The 14,808-nt window shown below is 37.6% G+C and overlaps 1 protein-coding gene across 1 annotated transcript; it reads left to right on the top strand.

Moving 5' to 3' along the window:
• The first annotated feature begins 1,409 nt into the window (after positions 1-1,409).
• Positions 1,410-14,713, top strand: LOC139712586 (cystine/glutamate transporter-like). The gene is made up of 11 exons (XM_071624395.1): positions 1,410-1,538; positions 3,341-3,521; positions 3,982-4,342; positions 6,505-6,630; positions 7,282-7,381; positions 7,982-8,026; positions 8,435-8,558; positions 10,728-10,831; positions 11,714-11,957; positions 13,431-13,608; positions 14,402-14,713. The coding sequence occupies exons 1-11, from the start codon at positions 1,471-1,473 to the stop codon at positions 14,464-14,466; spliced, it is 1,596 nt and encodes a 531-aa protein (XP_071480496.1). The 5' UTR covers positions 1,410-1,470; the 3' UTR covers positions 14,467-14,713.
• Positions 14,714-14,808: the final 95 nt, after the last annotated feature.

A 14,808-nucleotide genomic window follows, 5' to 3' on the forward strand; every position in this document is an offset into this window, starting at 1 on the left:
CACATAAACAACACTGTCTGGATCGGACGTGTGGCCTGTGTGTTTGAAATATGATGATGATGATGATGATGATGATGATGATGATGATGATGATGATTGTTGTTATCATTAATATCATTATTATTATTATCATTATTATCATTGATATTTTCATCATTATTATTATTATTGTTATTATTATATCATCATCATCATCATCATCATTACTTGTGTCTTACTGATCATATCCTGGTGAAAGTTTTAATGCAACAATAGTTTATAGTATATATACCAAAGTAGGCTGTATTGATGGCTCGGTCACAGTAAGTTCATATTAATGTATAGTTTGTTTGTTTTTCTTCTTCTTTTTCTTCTTCTTTTTTATTACATAAAATTTGGCAACCTTACATCATCATTCTGGTCTTATCTTCTATCCGTTCTCCGTTTCTTTTTCACAAACACTGATTACTCGGGGCTTACAGCCAAACAAGCTTGCTTTCATGTAGGTCCCGTCATACTTCTCTTTGATCAACCCCATTTCGATTTCGATTTTGACCAGTTATCATTACATGTAATTACTGTGTTATCACCATGTATATTGTTTGTTTTCTGCACATTGTTCACAAGGTAAAAGAACTTGTCTGGTTTCTGTTGTAATGTTCATAAATGAGAAGTATGAAAATAAAATGAATTGAATTGAATTGAAATTGAAAACTTTGATCGAGACTGACACAATTTAGAACTGTATGCCCTATATAATATACTTTCATTCTGACTGATTCTCACCCACGTTCGTTACTCGAAAGAAAGTTTGTTGTTGTAATTGTTGTTTGTTAATTGTCTCAAAGGTTGTAAGTTGACTTTACTGCAAACTCATATGTCTCTGAAATAAGTAACTGTTTAAAAGAATACGATCTAGTCCTATGTTATGTATATCCTTTGAAGTGTATCTTCATTGTTTCATCTGACACCGGGATCTGTCAGTTCAACATCAATGATATTTTTCTTATTTCACTGTCCATAAAACCCGGCTTTTCATGATCACGTCAATTCCATCATTTCTACTACTCGATTGATTACTCAGTACAGGTGTATCATTATCTACATGTATTTCGTTTGTAAAATAATTCATTATTTATTGATTGAGCAATTTTAGAAGAAAAAAAAATCGTTGATGCGTAGAAGCCTATTCTATTATTTTCTTCATTTGGACGTCACCCGGTCGTGTTGATCACTATTAGATCTCATATTCAACGCGTTGTCAACGTGGCAGTGTGCACTCATAATTATTACATTTTACGCGTTCATAAAAGCAACAACAACATGAAAGTAAAAACAAACGTAAATTGCTAGTACTGTAATCAGCTGTTACGATGGGATCGCTTTTGCACTAGCTAGGCTAGCTAGCTACCGCTACCTACATGTACAGCTTTACATCGGTCTATTGACAATTGCATTGATCAACGTGAGTTCTAGAATGATGTGTGCTAAATGATGCCTGCAATCTCATCGAGGATGATGTCGTCATATGAAATGGACAGTTATCCTCTCCTCCAAGAGTGAGTAATTCTCGCTGCATTTGAAGAAGAGAAAAATGTTAGCATTCATCAATTTTTGTTTTCGTGGTAAATCGCGAACAGACTTAGTCCCACCTGTGTGTATTCGTGTTTGTAATGTAATCGGATATCCGGAAGAATTTCCTGAGCATAGCTGCTTACTAGAGTAAGTTAGACTTTAGTACTTGGGGTCTAACAGCGACCAGCCCGAACGCGAAGGGCTCCCACCGTTTACAATTACAACTGTACAAGGGAGCGCCCCAGGGTTTACACAGCCCTGTCGCTGTAAAAGTTTACCGAGAAGTCTGGGACTGGTCGGGCTATTAAAGTAGAGTCTAGATCTGGAGTAAGTTCTAGAGTAACTAGATCTAGACTAACGTTAGATCTATTTTTTTTTTTTTTTTTTACATGTAGATTCTATTTATTCAAGTTCAACGCTTTTGAAAAGAAAGAGTGGGTTGCAGTGCTGAGATGGGCAATCAATGAACTGTAAAAAGTGTAATAGTGATGAAAAAAAAATCATCAACAATTTACAACGTCTATACTTGTCAAGGTGAAGTAAGAAGTTGTTTGACCTTTTGTTTGTATGTAACGTATAGACTAGTGAGATCAATTTCATTTCAGAACTGAGCTGATTAGTGATGACCCTTGCTTGATGTACGGTACTGTAGAAACTGCACGTGTAAATTGGCAGTATGTGAAATATAATGCTAAGCTTCTTCTTTGTTTGCATTCTCTTGGCCAACCTTTCAAAATAACCTCTAGACTCTATGTGCATGTGCACCCCAAATGCAAACGATGACTTGTCTCATCATTGATGCTGTTATTAATGCTAAAAAGAGCTGTTTTAGTGGGTAGACATTGCTGTAAAAAAACTTGTCTTGCCTGCTGTTTGCTTTCAAATTTTGTAATCTTTTATCGACATCACAAATTACTAAATTGGTATAAGTTTCTCTCATTTTGATGCCAGTAATCTGTTCTGCTGACTTGTGAATCATAGATGATCCCATATTTTGTAATGCAACATTTTTGTTGAGAAATGATGTAAGGATTTTAATATGTTTGCTGTTAAAGGTCAGGGATAGGGTTTACAGATTCTTTACTAATTGTTAGGTCTTTTAATCACCTCCCCCTTCAGATTTCATTACCTTTTCATTGAGTTTTTGTTTTTATTTGTTCAGGGTTTTTTTTTTTTCTGGGGAGGAGGTTGTAGGGTGCCGGGTGGAGGGGTGGGTAGTACAATGTAGGGAGAATTTGGTGCAAATTTACAAATGGAGCACAAAGCATGCTAAGGTTGCATGGAGAATTTCATGCTACATCAACAGCTTTGTTTTAAATGTTTAAATTCGATTTGCCATTTTGCTGTGACTGACTGTGTTTAAATTGGTGCAGAACAGCTTGCAACTACAAAAGCACTCAGAGAGTGCAGACCTCTGCCAAGCAGCTCATTTCCACCACTGATCTTTTTCTTCCATAGAGATCAGTGATTTCCACCGTACGTATACGTACTGAATGTTGGCTGATTTCCCAATATAGAAGCATTGTGTTATCTCATCAACTTCCAGCTGCGCAACGCACGTTGCCTTAGCAGAAACTAGAGCATGCACTTTAGTGTGTGTATGAAAACCTAAAAAATTACCTTTCCTGTAAGTTTCATCCAAATCCATTCACAACTTTTTGAGTTATTTTGTGCATGGATAAAAAAACAAAACAAAACAAAAAAAACATTAACAAATGCTGAAGAAAACATAACCTTCTCCCTTGGCAGAGGACATAAACAAGCTGAAACACGGTTTATTTTTCAGGGATGATTTTGAGGAAGACATGATAATCTTCAGGCGAAATCCCCCAGCATCCTCTGAGTCGGGTTACCGCTACAAGCAGCTCCGGAATATCCAGGATGACAGTGAGAAGGATGAGGATGGAGAAGAGGAGAAAATAGCAATCCCAAGGCATCTGGGACTGGCAGGCTGTGTTTGGTATATCGTAAGTATTTTATTCTAGTTCAGCTGCATTGACAACTTTATGTGACTTTTACAAGACACGTTCAAATTCATAGTCTTTTTCTCTGTGTGTGCAATAAAGTTAGAGAAGTGTATTTTTTCTGTGTGTTTGTTGTTGCTGGACATCATTCAGTGACAAGCGTTCATATCCTAAGAATGTGGTCTGATTCTACCATTTCTATTTCTTAAAAAATGTTACGTATGACCATGAGCTCGTAAACATTGCACCTTTCCAGACAGATAATTGTTTTTTGGTTGCAAGGTACGTTTCTGATGAGTTTTCTGACTTGTAGTTACTTTTCCTGTGACATTAAACCCGTTTCCTTTCATTGTATTTGGTTTTCTGTGTACATTGTGATATCTGTTTGTGTTTTAATTTGTCCCTTTATTCTTACTCTGCCCATATCAACATTGAGCCTGTCTCTCTTCTTGTCCTGTACCAGATTGGCCAGGTGATTGGGACAGGTATTTTCATAACGCCCTCTGGAGTCTTGCGAGGGACAGGCAGTTCCGTCGGCTGGGCCCTGGTCCTCTGGGTCCTCTGTGCAGTCATCCAGTTCTGCGGAGCGCTCGTCTATGCAGAGCTCTCGCTGATTATGCACAAGTCGGGCGGGGACTTCACGTTCCTCCTTCAGGCGTGGGGACCGGTCATTGGCTTCTGCCGGCTCTGGGTGAGCACCATCATCAACCCCTCATCCCTGGCCATCCAGTCGCTGGTCATCGCCAAGTATCTTCTCACGCCATTCTTCCAGTGCGTGGAGGAGCCACTTCTCGCTGTGCGACTGATCAGCATATGCTGTATACGTGAGTATCATAACAGCATCAGTTCATCAATTACAGCCAGCCACAAAACTTAGGAAGGCCAACTTTTGTCAAGATGTGGCTTTAGAAATATATTACTAAGATTGTTCGCTACATGCAGTATTGATTTTCGAGGTTCTCTGAAATACCAATCATGTTGCATCAGATATCTTATCAAGATTTAATGTTGGGGGGAGGGAACAATTTGGGATGTCGATCCAATTTTCACATTTTCTCTTCTTAAAAATACATGGTCAGACTTGTCACCAAACTTGGCAAACTTTATTGCTAGGATGATAGAATATATTTTGTACAAATGGGTACCATGCTCCAACCCCTGGGGATCCCCTGGGGATCCCCTGGGGACTCCAGAACCACCAAAGTAGAAAATCTTTTTTTAAAAATTAGAATACTATAAAATAAGAAATGCCCTGCATTAAAACATTAATTAATTCATTCATGTCAGATTAGGAACCAAATTGGGGGCCAGTTTTCAGTTTGATCTTCTTTCTGAAAAATGTGTGGTCAAGATTTTTTTTACAAACTTTGCGGGTATTATTGCATCACCAGCATGATCATTGGACACCATGTCCCCCTCGAGGCCCTCAAGGCCCCCCTCCCAGTTTGATACCTTCTTGTAAACATTGTAGTCTGCCAGAATGCATGGGAGAACTCTCAATAATTAGGCAACCGGGGGTCTGTTGTTTTCAATATTATATCAAAGTTATTCTTGATCACATGATGTCATATAGACCAATCACTGAACAGGATTTCATCATCGCATGATATAGTGTATCATTTACAGGTCTGTAGCCTTGTTTTATAAATGCTATGTCAGGTGGCTTGTGAAATGCTGCTGGTTTCTTCAAAGACTTGTGATTCCACCCAGTAAAGTTGTGACTTGGAGGCCCAAATCCAACTTCTCTCCAAGATTTTTACCAAACACTGTGACATTGCTAAAGGAGCACCTTTTGCCTCGTTGCATTTGGAAATTAATATTTCTAGAGTCTCTTATGATGCAGCGATATAATGTTCAATGTAGGGAAACAACACTGAAACATACTGAATTGTGTTTTATTATACGTATATTACATCATGATATAAATATAATGTTACATCATACTCTATTGTATCATATTATTATATTATGTCACATTAATTGTATTGAATTATCTAAAAAAAAATTCAAGTTGATCATGGTTGGCTTCAGACGAAAACACAGAATGGCAAGGGAGATTACAAATGTTTAACTTGACAGCCCTCCCCCATCCCTCCCCATCCCTCCCCATCCCACCTTCCCCCCCCCCCCCCCAAAAAAAAAAGAAGAAGAAGAAAGGAAGAAGAGAGGGGATGGAAAACATAAATCCTAACCTCCTACTCTACATCATGTGAAAAAACAGACTTCAAGCAATACTTTCCTGTCTGTTTTTCAAGTTTACTTTGTATAGGTGTCTACAGAAAATGATCCCATCATTGGAACCTCAGTAATAGTAGACTATAAACATTTTTAACAGCAGCCATGCTGGTACTGAAATTACACAGTAGTGCAATAATCAATACTGACTAAGTGTGCATAACCAGTGTAAACATTGGATGGTGTATCTTGATTTCCTGTTGTGATCAGACTTGAATTTAATCAGCTGTCACTGACCCCAAAGGGCACTCGAGTATCAACTTCAGTGCCAAGTGTAACGAAAGCAAACATCTGTGCAATTGTGCAGGGATAGATTGCCAATCTATAGCAACCACTCAGGAAAGGCAAAGAGTGATCGCTAGACAGTATGACAGGTTGTCTTACGTATGCAAGGTGTAGAGTGCAGTATATTTTTCATCCGGGGGTGATTTGAGTCTTTACTGGATCACAGGGCAACAATTGCAGTGTTACTGATGATTGCAAGGGTGATTAGAATGATAGTAATATAGTAATACAATGTAGCAATAATGATGATAATGAAACCAATCTCAGTAGTTAATAATGAAGGCTCATTTGATATTTCTTTGGCAATTTCATTTCATAGTCACAAAACACTCACTAATACTGACAACGTACTGTACTTTTAGAAAATGAAGTAAGTAATTTGCTTAAAAGTTGGAATGTGATGCTTTCTCTTGTGATAATTTTTTGTAAATACTTACTATCCATATTTTCTCTGTGTCTTCTACAGTGTTCTTGGTCTTCATTAATTGCATTAGTGTGAAGTTTTCTACCAAGTTGACTGGGTTTTTGACACTGACCAAGACATTTGGTTTACTGGTGATATTCATCTCTGGAATCTATAATTTGGCAAATGGTATGTGATAACATTATCCTTTATTCATATCATTTTTCATTTTCCTTGTGTAAAATTTTATTTTATCTGAGACTTTTTTTTTTTTTCAGAACTCATTACAACCAAGGGGGTTTAAGTTTTCTTTCATAAGTTCTTTATTACCTGATTATTTTCTTGTGGAGTCACATTAACTAAAGTCATTTAACTGTAATGAAATGTCTGACATGAAAATTATTCTGGTGCACCTGTAATTTGACCAGGATATTTTTTTTTTCAATAAAATAACTTTTGGAATGTAGAACTTCTACAGATTTCCCAAACAGCTAGAGCTGCAGGCATCCTGTGGCTTTGTATTGTGTAAGACTGATGTTATTCTATTTGCATGTGATGATACTGATGATAAACCATTTTTATAAAGCACATGTAATAAATGAATAAATTTCTCTATGCACATTGAAGGTGGGAAAATATAGAAATATAGGAAATAGTCATGAGGGGGAAATGAGCAGACAAGATGAGAGGAAAACTGATGAATTTTTGACGTGTGTTTGAATGATTCTGTAGTTTGCCTCTACAAAGCTTAGTTCCACGAGTGCAAAATGTTTTTATAACATTGTTATTATAGGATTTTAGTAACTGCCTTCTTGATATATTTGTGGTATCCTATGAAAGGCCACACAGAATATCTTGCCAATGGTTTTTCATCCGGGCGTCTGGACGTGACTCTGCTTCCCATGGGATTCTTTTCCGGTCTGTATTCATTCTCTGGCTGGTAAGTATGACGACTGTCCTCTCTCATTCCAAGCGTTATCAAACTTTGATCATGGATTACAAGAGTGGTTTACTAGCAAAATTTTGTACATTTCATATCGTAAATATTGAAGATATTGCTGCAAATTCTTTTTCTGTGGGTTCAACTTCGAATGAAGTCACGATTTCAGTAAAGTGATATATGTGATAAATGACACGTAGTGCCAGAGTAACATGTACTGAATACCCTGTCAAGGTGATCTGCAAAATGAAAGATTGAAAGCTCTTCCTATTATTAAAGAGATGATCTACTACTAAAGGAAAGAGTTTATTTTTTTATCATATTCAAAAACTTTTTTAAGAGAAGGTGTTCCCAGTAATTTTCCACTTGCACATCAAAGCAATTTTTCTCGGATTGTAAAGTGACTCTTTCAAAATGTTTTTTTTTTTTTGTCAAGAAAATGTTTGCTGTTGCCTGATGGAGAAGACCAGAACATGTGTTCACATGTGTTGCATGAAACTGACTTTGTTTGACAAGAGAATGAAATCTTTGACCAAGGAAAATCACTATATGCCTTTACTATTAACATTAAGCAACACTTTCTCCTGTTTCATTTCTCAGGGAAATTATCACAACTATAACTGAAGAAATCCATAAACCAGCCAGGTGAGAGCAGATCCTCTTTAGAAATTGCATCAGACTGTCATTTAAATGATTTTTCATTATGTATTCTCAAAGAATATCTAAAGTGATATTTTCTTTGCTATTTTAGTAACTGTTTAGTCTGATATGCCACATTCTCTCAACAAGTTTGAATACATCCTGTTTTCGTAGCATTAGTACTTTGTCTAACAATAATAGAACAATGTTAATGAACTTTGGAGACAAAGCACAGGAGAGCTTCTAAAGAACCACCTATTGGCCTAAGTGTATTATTATTTCATACATCTGCCAGTAAACATTCACCACGGACTTGACTTTCTTGTAAAGAGAAGGATAGGTATGTTGTTCTACTGACCTGATGTTCTAACCTTTTTGTCTTTGTGCTGCTTCCATTGTTTCTTTTGCATCTAGAAACATCCCACTCAGTTTGTTCATATCGATGACAGCAATAACTGCAGTGTATCTCATGGCAAATATTGCCTACTTCACACTACTCTCACCAGCACAGATGCTAAGTTCAGGAGCAGTGGCAGCAGTAAGTACCATTTAATATGCTCTTCATATTTTATCATCATTTTTCTATCCATTTTCCTGCGCGACAACAAGATTGATAACAGGTTTTCAGTCATAAATCAGCAAGAAGTGTTTCAACAGCTAGTTGATACTGCATGGCTGGATCATGTAGTACTCTTCATGAATTATTGCATGTTATAAAATGGGTTCAAGAATGTAGCCAATTGGAAGCGCTGAAATGAGTCACGTGTGCGTTTATTAATTTCTCACTAACGTTACATGCACGGCCTGACGTCACAATGTTTACACTAGCAGTGCGCACTCAATCAGTTGTTACAAGTGCGTCGCGCGCTACTATACGCGCTGGCAATCCTGTAAACAACTTCTAGTTCGGGCTGCCGGCCGGCCTTTCTTGTGTGCATGCATAACATGTGTGGCGTACGTATACTCTTATACGTACAGTACTTATATGTGCGGGATTTCCAAGTGCGACATGCGTAAATGTTTGGGCCCACAAAGGTACGTGAAAAATGCTGTTACAGTGTTAGTTTTCGACCCATTTTATAAAACAAATGATGCACAGGATTATTTCGTGGCATTAGTGGAGATGCAGCTCACTCTCGGGTATTTACAATGTAGTGCAACATGCACTCGGCTTCGCCTCGTGCACGTTTCACAATTGTAAATACCCTCGAGTGCGCTACATCTCCACTAACGCACTCTATCCTGTGCATCATTTGTATAATAAATGATATACATTAGTGAGCAATCTGAATCCAAGCCCCATGATGATGGTCCCAGCTTTACATGCACAATGCAACAATATATGCATGCATCTATATTACAAACATTTATTTGCACACGGTAGAAGTAAAAATCTTCACAAACCTTTTTGACAAGTTAGCGATATATAAAAGCTTCCTTGTTAAATGAAATGTTCTGCCTTTAATCATTCTTGCAACCATGAGTATTTCATGATAATTATGTTGAAGTATTACATAATGAAACTACCTTTCTTTTGCTCCTGTGAATTTTAGTTATGAATTAATTAATGCAAATAAATACCTTTCCATTCCATGTTTAAGTCACTATTTAAAAAAAAAATAGAGTAAAATCACACAAACCGAGTTATGGAAGTTACATCAGAATCGGACCAAAAGTAAGGTTACTAAAGTGTACCATGTTTCTATGAATGTTTGCTACTATTTGCAACCACATATGCACAATAGATGACCTGATTATGTCATTGCCTTTGAAGTCTTTCATTGATACACACTTACATCTTCACATTATTTCCTCTTTATGACATGAAATTTATATTCACAAGAAAAACATATGTGCCATGTACTAAAATGCAATAAGATAGAATTGGTGACTTTTAGTGGGGAAGGTATGTAGTTCCCAGATCATTAATCAGCAGCATGTATTTTATGATATTCTCATGCTCAAGCCAGAGAGAGAGAGAGAGAGAGAGAGAGAGAGAGAGGTTTTAGTTGGTTGTATTATCAGCTCAGCTAATTACCTCCACCATGGGAGGAGGTTTGTTTTTGTTACCGTTTGTTTGTTTGTTTGTTTGTCCGTGTGCAAAATAACTCTTAAAGTTGAGCAAGGATTTGGATGAAACTTGCAGGAAAGGTTAAGAATGACACAAAGAACACATGATTAAATTTTGGTAGTGATCCGGAAATTTTATGGATTTTATGAAGGATATTTTGGCAGGTAATGTCAATGAATTTGGGAGTTCAAGCTGCACATTTTTAGGTTTTCATACGCACAATAAAGGGTGTACTCTAGTTCTGCTAGGGCGAGGCACGCCGCGCAGCTGAGGGTTTATGACGTAACAAAGGCTTCTTTATTGGAAATCGGGCGTTTTTTCAGCATGCATACGTATGGGGGGAAAGCACTGATCTCTATGGAAGAGCAAGATCATAGGTGGAAAGTAGCTGCTTCGTGGAGGTCTGCGCTCTCAGAGTGCTTTTCTAGTTTGCATATTTATATGTTACTATAACCAAATATCTTGTAAGAATATGTAAAACATCAAAATTCCATTATTTTATTGTAGCAAGTGTAATTTTATCAAACTCCTACAAATCTGCTTGTCTAATCAAAATCAACAAGAACATGGTGTAAAATTGTACTGTATTATTGTGCGATGACTTCAACATGTTAGTATCATTATTTTTGTTTGAAGGACTACAGTGTTCTGGCCCTGGGCAGCTGGTCTTGGTTGGTGTGGATTTTTGTGGCCATGTCAGCCTGTGGAAGTGCCAATGCCAGCATTCTTGCTAGATCAAGGTCAGTAGAGTTCACAGCCCTTTTGAAAGATTCAGTTGTGTGGAAATTCATTGATGGCCCGATTCATTCGCTGCCTACCATGGTACATTCGAAACCACAAATAGCACTGGTCTGGTCAGTGAATATAAGCATCGAAGCCTACGCTCATCAGTAATGGTCGATTCCAGTTGAGATCCTTCGCCTGTGTGTGTACTTGCATACAGATCAGTGATAAAACTGTACACAATTCATTAGTCCATATGGGAATTCCTGAATACATCCGAGCAGGGCCAACCTTTCCATTCCATGGTATATGCACAGGGTGTATGAGGTCTTTAATGAACTAGTAAAAAAAAAGGAAAAAAAAAAAGAGGGCGAACAAAATAGAAAAATATAGACCAGAAACTGTATCATTGATCATGAAAAGTGCCGAAGCAAACTGGAGCCTAATATACAGTACAGTGTACTTTCAGTGTCAAGACATAAAGGATCGTGGTGAATTAGATATTATGTGCTTTTTGTATGGTGTTCAAATGAAACCTCAGTATTGCAAGTGTAACATTTACTGGCTCAAAACGGGCATACACTCTTATCATATCATAACCCCTATTTTGATGCTTTTTGTTACACATGAAGTACAAATTGCGATACTCTTTTTAAAAAGTATTTTTGGTAGTTTTCTCAAACAGTGCTCATATAAAGTCAAAGATATGGATATCGTTGCAACTATTATGGAAACGAAATTGCCTTTCAGTTTTCAGGTGAATTTCAATTCTATTTGCTAAAAGAAGAGAACACCCAGCGAGTGGATTTCAAAAGTGGATGTCACTGGATGATGCTAGCTCTGACTCTAGCATACAATTCCTCTTACAGTCTATGATTTTTTTTTCCATTTACTTTCAGAACGACATTTGCGGCAGCACGTGAGGGTCTCTTCCCCGAAATTTTCTCCATGGTGAGCATCAAGCACCGCACCCCTCTCCCCAGCGTGGTCATCCTCCTCATCGCCCTCATCTATCTGGTGGAGGACGACGTCATCGTCCTCATCGAGTACACTCAGTTTGTGGACATCATGTTTATCCTGCTAACGTGCTTCATCTTGCCTTACTACCGCTGGAAGTACCCGCACATTCCCCGACCATTCAAGGTATGTCAACTTTGTCTTGATGTTGAGACCTATCAGCTGAATATCTTTTCCTCATTGTGAATTCACATTTGGGAATGCTTTTTCCAATGCTGATCACACTGGTTTTGTGTTGTTGTTGTTGTTGTTGTTGTTGTTGTTGTTGTTGTTGTTGTTGTTGTTGTTGTTGTTGTTTTACTGTAGTTATCAAAATATGAATTTCTTTGTACCTGTAATGATTGAGACTCCTTAAATTCAGGCCCTTTGTTCTCTTTCTGCCATGATTGACAAGATTAAAATGTAGAGTGCATTTGAGGAAGATAACTGACAACAAGCCAACACTGTCCATTTGCAAAGTATAAAGATCTTTCACGAAGACAAGAGTGTGCATTTTGTCTCGAACCTATCAAATCAATGAATATGAATGCTTGTGATAACAAAGGGAGCCTGTGACAATGGGATGTGCACACTTGAAAAGCTACATCCTGTTACTTGAGGGAAGTGTGCATGGGAAGTGCATGTGTAAGATGATATTGCAAGACACTGTTTTGCAACCCTTACTGTATTTTGTTCGCCAATTGGCTCACATGCTGGAGTGCTTTCTTTGCCGACAGGCAAAGATGTCTTGAAACGGTTTGTCCATGAATGGAGGTTACCCCCCCCCCCCCCCCCCCCCCCCCCCCATTGTGTCCACCATGGCCTTCCTGTTGGACTGAAACGCATTGCAACATAGGCTTGGTTATCTACAGTTAGGTCAAGTTTGGTGGGTTTAATACTGAATGCTCTTGAAAAAGATTGGCATGTTAAGCTACTTAGTGCCAGGGCACATGGGTACATATATTTTGTACAAACACACAGAGTAGATGTCTTCAGATCAAAAATGGTTCTATGAACTTGAATTACTGTTCATAAAATTTCATGTACACTATATCATTATTTTAATGCATTCATTTTATTCTACAGTCTAACCTCTCCTATCCAGCCTCCCTTATCCAGATCTCTCTATTATCCCGATGCAATCTTGGCGTGATTTTTTTTTTCAATATAATAATTACAGGGGAAGGGGGGATTTCAAACTGAAACAAAATTCCTACACACACTCACCTGAATCACATATTATTCTCAACATAATGAACATACATTCACATCTAATTTACATCTAAATAACATGCATTCAGAAATTTACAACCCCCACATCACTGCAAGAACATGGACAGGCACGGTACAGGCAATTGTTCTTCAGCAGCTGCATGTATTAAACATTGAGTCTCCCATACCAGTAAAATCCCTTGTCCGGTTTATCGCCGGTCCCGACATGTCCGGATAGGAGAGGTCGGAATGTAAAAGTTGAATTTCAAGCTAATGATGCTGTCTACAAGCCTTTTAATAACTTGCTCAAATATTTGGTTAGGCGGAATGCTGTGCTTCCTTGAGCATAGATTCTCTTTTTGTGCTTGGATAGGAGGATGGATGTACTCATTGTTTTTTCCTTCCCAGATCCCTCTGTTTGTGGTGGTGATATACACCTCTGCAATGATCTTCATCCTTGGGATGTCTCTCTACTCGGATCCAGTGGGAAAAGGCATCGGAATCTGCATCGTGCTGACTGGCCTACCCATCTACTTTGCCTTCGTCCATCCCCGCTATAGGATGAAATGCCTTGGACCCTTTTCACGTGAGAACTTCATATGTTTTATATTTGTGTAATTGTGTCCTGGTGGTACTACTTTTGAGGAGAAATACATGTTTGATCTGCCTAATTTAATGCTTTATGTGCCTCCGAACTTGGCTGTAACTTTCTTTAGCTGTTTCATTTTCAGTTGGTAATTTTTTCTACACTTGGCCATTTTGTTAAAGTGAAAATTTTCATGTATGTTTTTTTGCCACTCAGTAGGGTAATATGAATTTCTTGCATGTTTAATTCTGAGGAATCGGAGAGATTAATGTTGTCCTGGATTGTGAATTTCTATTTTGTATCATATCTTAAATTAGATTGTTTTATATGGTAATTTTGAATGTGTACTTTTTAATTCATACATATCAGAATCATACCTTCAAGTGATGATATTCATATTCAGAGAGTGCCAAATGGACATAATTGCCTCTTTGAATACTTTCCATCTAATAATAATTATGATGATGTAATGTTCACAGAGTTGTAAGTACACAGCATGCACAAATGGATGAAACAATGGAGTCCATTAGCTAGATAAGGTATGATGGGCCAACAGAAGAAAACATACAAATTAACCTTTGAAAAATGTTATATGCAGTCACTTAAATACAGCTTCTTATTTTACCAAGATGTTTTCTTGAATATGTGTTTAGCAACTTCTTTAAAACAAGCTAAAATTGTTTACTGTGGGGGGTTTCACATTTTTAGAGGAAATAGAGTAGAAGTGTAGGTCATGCAGACAAAATAAATGAGAATATTAAACTGATTTTTTTTCAATTTCTCTCTTGAACAGTGAAATTAACCAGGATCCTTCAGAGGTTATTTTTCTGCATTCATCAGGAAAAGGAGACATTTTAAAGACAGTTTTCTGCCAGGCCACTAATGATTAAACTTCAGTGTTCTGGGAAAGCCACTTTGTGTGCGGAGGAGCTTCCACAGGTATGCAGTGCTGAACAGTGTGAAGTGCCTTCAAGTTTTAAGCACTGTGATAAGGCAGCATTGTAATTATTTGACTATAAGATGTGGCAAAGTTTGCCTTTACAATGTGGGAGCTCAATTTCTGGAATTGTCTGACTTTTCTGATTGCACTCTGGGATGATGATTAAATGCATTAAAACAAAGAAATATTCAAACATTACAAAGCTTTCAAGAATTGTAGTGTCACTATCAAGATATCTGTAAAAATAAATTGCCATGTTG

This window comes from Diadema antillarum, unplaced genomic scaffold (genome assembly GCF_040938485.1).
Source record: "Diadema antillarum isolate AM-2024a unplaced genomic scaffold, OU_Dant_1.0 seq00001823_RagTag, whole genome shotgun sequence".
Lineage (NCBI taxonomy): Eukaryota > Metazoa > Echinodermata > Echinoidea > Diadematoida > Diadematidae > Diadema > Diadema antillarum.

What these genes read in the sequence shown, in the direction of transcription:
- LOC139712586 (XM_071624395.1), top strand. Translation starts at nt 1,471, where the DNA reads ATGATGCCTGCAATCTCATCGAGGATGATGTCGTCATATGAAATGGAC. An exon ending in AGTTATCCTCTCCTCCAAGA is followed by an intron (nt 1,539 to 3,340) that starts GTGAGTAATTCT and finishes TTTATTTTTCAG; the next exon opens with GGATGATTTTGAGGAAGACA. An exon ending in ACATTCCCCGACCATTCAAG is followed by an intron (nt 11,958 to 13,430) that starts GTATGTCAACTT and finishes TTTCCTTCCCAG; the next exon opens with ATCCCTCTGTTTGTGGTGGT.